Source organism: Triticum urartu, chromosome 7A, assembly GCF_056163025.1.
Source record: "Triticum urartu cultivar PI428250 chromosome 7A, HENAU_Tu73, whole genome shotgun sequence".
Classification (NCBI taxonomy): domain Eukaryota; kingdom Viridiplantae; phylum Streptophyta; class Magnoliopsida; order Poales; family Poaceae; genus Triticum; species Triticum urartu.
Genome location: NC_141879.1, coordinates 753012266 through 753018978, shown reverse-complemented (window position 1 = coordinate 753018978; position 6713 = coordinate 753012266). Strand labels below are relative to the sequence as shown.

Below are 6713 nucleotides of genomic sequence, written 5' to 3'. Positions count from 1 at the left end.
AGTCTTAATGATCTTTAATTCTCCTTTGAAATATCCGTGCTTACGTCCTTTGATATTTGTTTCTCTTGAGAGGAGAAATGTTTAATATTCTAGAGGAAACTAGGCTGGGAATGATCGCTGAGTAGAAGGGTTGTTTTCCACAAAGGGTCGAAAAGAGGCATCCACAAATTTTTTTCACATTCTCTTGGACTCTTCCTTATTTCTCTCCGACTTTGTGTGAATTTTTCCTGACTTTTCGACATTTCACGGCACCAATTTTTCTGTGATTTCTCCAAAGTTCTCAAGCTTTTCATCTCCACTGTAATTCTTCACTAACTCCCAGCGTACAACCATTGGACACAAAAAATTAGCAATTTGTTGTTACAGACAATCAGGTAGACGGTGTCACCCTGGTGTGGTGGAATTGACCCCTATAGTTGGTCATCGTTCCTCGCCTAACACCGGGGGTCTCATAATTTTACACAAAGATGAATCCGATATGTCACAGTAAATCTTTTATTTGCCTTTTATTTCATCAGTAGTACCCATATCATCTTACAATATTATTTTCATACAGAGATTAAAGGCGAGTACACGGCTTTTCCATGCCACAAATACAATGAGCGGGGCACCTAAATGATTCACCCTTGGATATGGGCTTTAACATGTCCACAACCTTAATAATCACTACAAAGAGCAACCTATATATTACAATCATTCCACATAGAATTGCAAAGTCCACCCATTTTGAGTGCCCCATTTCTGTCTCAAAAAACTTACTTATCACTTGTTCACCAGTTATTGTTTTCTCACCAACTCCTGTGTTGTTTTGGAACACCAAACCTAAGAACTCATTCTTGTAAAATCCCTGAAGTGCATACTTCTGGAAAGATATGTAGAACATTGGGTACTTCCATACTATCTTTGGCAGTTTACTAGGTATTTGGAAGAACCCACAATTGAGCAACATGATAACTTGTATTCCAGCACCTGTGATGATGCCCATCAGAAAATCTGGCACAATAGCAGCTACGGTCATCATAAGGCCTTCAACTAGCATTGTGCACGAACAAAGGACAAGCGTAAAATATACGAAATGGTCTGCTCTTCTCTTTAGACCAGACAGGTAGTAGGCTATTGCACCAGGTAATACAGCAATAAGGAAAAGATATGGTGTGGCTGACAACCAATTGGAGATTACAAATGCTGATACACCATAATGCCCGTTTAGCCGCTCTCTCCTGAATATCTGGGGTACCATAAACAAGACTACAAGTGAGAGGAACCCAATTCAATTGTATACTATTTAATGAATGTGCACATCGCTTTCATGAACTCCTCACCTCAAGTAGTGAGAAACTTTGAATGCTACTTGGAAAACTATATCTAACTCGACGATAACCCGCACATTGCTGCGGGGATTTGATGCATTATGTTTTGAGTGAAAATAAAATAGATTTATATATTATATTTGATATTATATAGTTATATATAGAACATAAGTAGAATTTCTCACGCATGCTAAGAGAGATAAAATTAGTGTGATTGATGAGGTGGCACATTGGGATATGTGCATGTTTAGAGAAAATATAAATGTTGTTTTTCATGCATGTTAAGAAAGATATAATTAGTTAGATTGATAATGTGGGTGTTGACTGGCATATATCCATGTTAAGAGAATTGAGATAGTGGGGATCAACTATTTAGGTATATATGATTTGTTGTAAAAGATATGCGACTTATATGGGGATATAAATAGCATGTGCCATTACATTTATGTTGCTGGGTAGAAACATCTGCCGCCTCATACAGTTAATTAAAAAGGGTAAAAATCCCAGAGTAACAGCTAGAAAATCAGAACCAAACTTTTGGTGACAACAAAGTAAACACATATAACCTATATATATATATATTAGTGAATTCCAGGGTAGTTCTTTTTTTATTTTAGTCAAATATAAGATTCTATGATAATATACAATGTAGAGCAGGCAAATTTGCAATTTTCTACTTGGGCATTTTTCTATTAATGTATTTCAGATATGTTGGTAGGTAATTTCACGCTCGACTTCACTTGAGTCCATATAATACATATTTTTGTATTTGTCTTGTGCCAGCTTCACAATTAATAAAGTAATATACTGGGTATGTAGATAGCAATAAATCAGATGATTAACCTACTATTTGAAAAACCTGATTGACATTCAACAACTTCGTTTTGGACGCCAAGAAGTAAATAAATCTAGGATATTTTATTAATTCTGGAAATCACTCCTACTAGGTTACTGTGGTTGACGTAATTTTATATGTCACTTCCTGATCAAACTAGGTTGATAAGTTTTTATCCATTATACCAGCCTGTGATGTTTTTGCACAGTCAAATTTACTAAACCATCAGTGTTTTCCTATTTTCTTCCTGCACAAAATTGGTGTCATATATATAGAGTTAAACATAAAAGGTTGATACCTTCATCTCCTCCACAAAGGAAGGGAATCCTCCAATTGCCATTAATGTTAGAAGGCCGCTGGTGAACATTAGCATTGATGATCTGGACTGAAACAGCGGAGCAATAAACTTTAGTCGCTTTTCCAATTAGCCTAGTGCATATGTGACAACAATAACACAAGATCTAATCATTAACTTACACGAATAGAATCGTATCCATATCCAAAATTGTAATATATGGTACCAAGGCATAGACTAATGGAAATATAGATGCCAAGACGTAGCCAGTAGTATCCGACGTCTCTGTACATGTTCACGAACGATCTTCTGGTGAGTACAAACACCTTTGTCACAAAACTGGCTTGGTTTCTTCTGATCATCACTCCGCCCTGGGTTAGCAAGCCAAATAATATCATATCTCATCTCACGTAGATAACATATCCATGAAAAGTTTAAACAAATTAAATACCGAATAACACTAACCGTTTCATTTATGTCGTGCATTTCCTTTTTGGCATTTTCAGAAGTATTGGAGGATTTGTAGGCATTTACCAGAACTTCTATTGCTTCATCTGCTGGAGATGGCTTGGACGATATTGTTCTTTCTCCACTTTCCTGTATGTTAATTACCATGTCAATAAAATGTTGTTTTGCATGAATTAAATTATCTCAGTCATACTATAGTATCATGCACGACGCGGTAGTAGGCCTATATGGACAAGTATTTCATTCTAATTTAAATATATATTTCCCTAATTCCATACCTTTAATGATTGAAGCATAATAAGTGGATGATTGTATAAATCTTACATACCAATTCAAAATCTCTGTTGATTGTCCTCAGGAAATGATCTGAAGGATTTCTCATTGGTGGGCAAGGGTAGCCATTTGATGCGAAGAACTGCAAATATAATGTATTGTGCATGAAAATTCTTAGCAAACTAAATTTATAATCATCCGTCTCATCGTAGTAGTACAAAAGGAAAGGAAGACGTCAATTACCTCATTGGCATTGGTGGCCGGGCCAAAGTAAATTGTCTGTCCGGAGGCAAGCAAGCAGAGGCCATGAAAGATCTCGAAAACCTCGTTGCATGGCTGGTGCACTACAGCCACAATGGTCATGCCCTCCCTGGCAGCGAGGTCGGCTATGCGGTTCATCACATGGAAGGAGGCGGCGCTGTCTAGCCCGCTGGTAGGCTCGTCCAGGAATAGCAGCCGAGGCCTCGTGAGGATCTCGAGGCAGATGCTCAGACGCTTCCGCTGCCCGCCGCTGATGCCCTTAGTATTGCGCCCGCCGATGCGCGTCTCCAGGGCGCTGGTGAGCCCCATCTCCTGGATGGCTTCATCGGCGCGGGCCAGCTTATCGTCAAGCAGCATGGTGTCAGACAGCTGGATCTGTGCCGAGTAGTAGATGGCCTCACGCACCGTGAGTGTGGCCATCAGCATGTTCTCTTGCGTCACATATGCCTGAATTGATCATTTCATGTTATTAATCTATCTTCTTATTGTGCATTTGAAATTAAGGTTAAAATCTTACCGAGGTTCCGAAGGTGAGCCTCTGTCTCTGGCCATTTATCCGAATATCTCCTTTACTTCTCAGGTTCTTGTCCAGTCTCCCTGTGTATATACATTGATCGAGACAGCTCCTATTAATAAAACAGAATCTCTAATAGAACTGGCAATATGTTAAAGTTCCAAAAATTGCAATTGAATGTCAGTTAGGTTTGAGAATTAATCAGAAGAATATTTTTTGTTTTCAAGAAGGCATTCTGTTTTCTGTTTGCAACTTCTCTGTTTCAATATGTTTTTACATTCCGATGTCAAGTATGTCACTCATATATCCATGAATATTGATTCAGGCATGTTAAGTGACCGCTGGCGCATATTATATCTTAGAATTCATGTCAAGGTGTGTGTGGGGGGGGGGGGGGGGGGGAGGCAACCTTATGGGAACGTGAACACGTCGCTCTTTTGAAACTATAAAACACAAGGTAAACTGTACTATTTGACATGTTAATTACTGGTAGCAGCTTGGATATACTATTCGGATCAACGGACATGTTTAAGGCTTCTAGCAGAAATTTTTAGCTGAATTTCTGCTGCAATATTAATATGTTAGCAACTGTAAGTGAGTGTGCCAAATCTAGCAATAAATAGGGTTACCGGCCAAGGTGTCGAGCAGTGTGGTCTTGCCACACCCGGAGGGTCCCATGATGGCCAGCACTTGGCCGGGTCGCGCGCTGCCGCTGACGCCGTGCAGAATGGTGGCCCTGCCGTCGACCGCCGTCACCCACACGTCCTCCCACGTTATGCACACGCTGCCATAGCGAGCGGCGTCCTCCGGGCGGCCTTCACGATGATCGATGTCGTAAAACTCGGAATGAATTCCGCGGCTGCTACCCATGGCGCTTTCCACCTCGGCGGCCGGTGGTTCCGGCGGCTCTAGCTCCCCTGTGACGGTGGCAGCTGAAGGACCCCACCGCGGCTGTGACTGGCTCGGCGTCGGTGCCCAGCGTGGTAGCAGCGAGGTCGCCATGCTGATGCTGAAAGATACTCCCTGCTTGTACAACGGGTCCTACTGCCGCAAGCTTCTTCCCTTTGTTTCTATCTAGAGGATTCAAACCCTTATGCCTATGTGTTTAGGCCTTTACGCTTGGGCTCAACCAATGGTGATATAAATAGTGCCTTTTGTCGTGCCTGTGTGTGTGTGTGTGTGTCACTAAGTAAGCACTTCTGTTAAAAAAAAGGAATAGTAAAAGTAAGCACTGTGAGTCAAGCACAACGTCCAAACTACCACGTGGAGTCAAGAACTTTTCCAGTGGCGATGGTGAGATGCGTCTTGCAGAGCACCAGACATCTGCACGTTGTGTTCTGGACTGATGTATTGTGTATTGTAGTTGAGCACCAGAGCGCCAGAGCACGGCAGGCGACCAATGTATTGTAGTTTTGCTCTGGACTAGGTATGCGTGGTGGAAATTGCAGAGTGTGGAGGAAGAAGAACGCCATGGGCGCGAGCGCCAGACACCCGGTTCACCGGTCGAAATCTCCTCGTTGCTCTCCTCCGGATGCCCACGACGGACCGGCCTGAAGAGGTCTTTGCCCGCGACGGACCGGCCTGAAGAAAATTGTACGCGGCTTCATCATTTACTTGTGTTTCACTTATATCTTCAGAGTAAAATTTGTTGTTTTACACTAGCTTTATTATTTGCTCTATATAGGTTAAACAATGTGAGAGGTCATGACTTTGCCAGTACTAGGGAATTATGAGTGGATGCTACCTATTTCCTTTGAATATAAGATGATTTTTCAAGCTAAAGATAATAGCTAATGTTGGTTTTTGACCGCTCGAACAAATCACCCAGGAGCTGATGTACGTACGTGCAAAACTTTGGAGGCTGATTTCTCCAAAAAAAAAATGTTCCAAGGAATGCATGGATACCACACAGGTCTCCGTCTAAATTTCTGCTCCTCTCTTTCCAAAAATGTGGTCACCGGTAATTTGGCCATGCCCCTCTTAATTTCTGTCGTTCCCTCTCCATGCTGCACTCAAGCAGGAGTAGAAAAGTCTAGTCCGAGCAACGTGAGTCTCGACAGAGAAATGCAGGGAACTGGCACACGATAGGAAGGGGTCTTGCCTCCTCGGGAGCACTGCGATGGTACTATCAGTTGTTAGCTTTAATCTTGATTCATGTATCTGCATAGTTTGCTTTTCGTTATGCATGTAGCAAGTCTAGGAAGTAGCTAGTCCGGCGAAGCTTCAGAGAAGTTGGGATGCCAACGGCAGCATGAGGTTGCGGTGCTGCGTGTGGCGGCAAAGTCGTGTGAGTGGCCAAGCGCTTGGACGGGCTGAAGCAAGACCGGCTGGTTGGACAGATGACTACGTTGGAGCCCAGAAGCATCAGTGTGCCAGGTCGTGTGGCCGTTCAAATAAGTTGTACGTGGGCTTGCATGTAGCTAGGTTAGTTAGTGCATGGATTAGGAGATATGCTCAGGAAACTCCCCTCCCCTCCCCTCCCGCGATGCTCCCTCGGGCGTCCGGGGGACAACCCTAGCGCCGCCGTCACCGCCCCCCCACCCCCCCACCCCCCTTCTCTCTCTCCTCCCTCGCCGCCGCCAAGGGGCACGAGCGGGCGAAGCCCGGTCGTCGCCGGCGGCGGCGGGGCCATCTCGTCTCCTTGCGCGGGGGGTGCGGCACGGGCCTGAACTCGCCGGTGGGGATGCTGCGCTCGTGCCGGGCGTAGCGGTGCGGCGGCGCTCCGGAGTAGGCCAGCGACGGCGGCGTGGCATCGAG

The 6713-nt window shown here is 43.7% G+C and overlaps 1 protein-coding gene across 4 annotated transcripts; it reads right to left on the bottom strand.

Moving 5' to 3' along the window:
• Positions 1-486: 486 nt before the first annotated feature.
• LOC125525742 (ABC transporter G family member 1-like) lies at positions 487-5082 on the bottom strand. Of its 4 annotated transcripts, XM_048690748.2 has the most exons (9): positions 4586-5082; positions 3960-4039; positions 3425-3889; positions 3237-3323; positions 2906-3037; positions 2623-2811; positions 2444-2530; positions 1195-1228; positions 487-993 (listed from the first exon to the last, which is right to left on the bottom strand). In XM_048690748.2, the coding sequence occupies exons 1-9, from the start codon at positions 4956-4958 to the stop codon at positions 560-562; spliced, it is 1881 nt and encodes a 626-aa protein (XP_048546705.2). In that variant the 5' UTR covers positions 4959-5082; the 3' UTR covers positions 487-559. The 4 variants fall into 4 exon arrangements, with proteins under 4 accessions (XP_048546705.2, XP_048546704.2, XP_048546706.2 ...); XM_048690747.2 differs by having other exon boundaries at positions 487-1228; XM_048690749.2 differs by lacking the exon at positions 1195-1228 and having other exon boundaries at positions 863-993; positions 4586-5081.
• Positions 5083-6713: the final 1631 nt, after the last annotated feature.

Coding starts and splice junctions, on each gene's coding strand:
- LOC125525742 (XM_048690747.2), bottom strand. CDS start 4,958: ATGGCGACCTCGCTGCTACCACGCTGGGCACCGACGCCGAGCCAGTCA. Junction 3,038..3,236: donor TCAACAGAGATTTTGAATTG/GTATGTAAGATT, acceptor ATTAACATACAG/GAAAGTGGAGAAAGAACAAT. Junction 1,229..2,443: donor CCTTTGTGGAGGAGATGAAG/GTATCAACCTTT, acceptor ATGGTACCCCAG/ATATTCAGGAGAGAGCGGCT.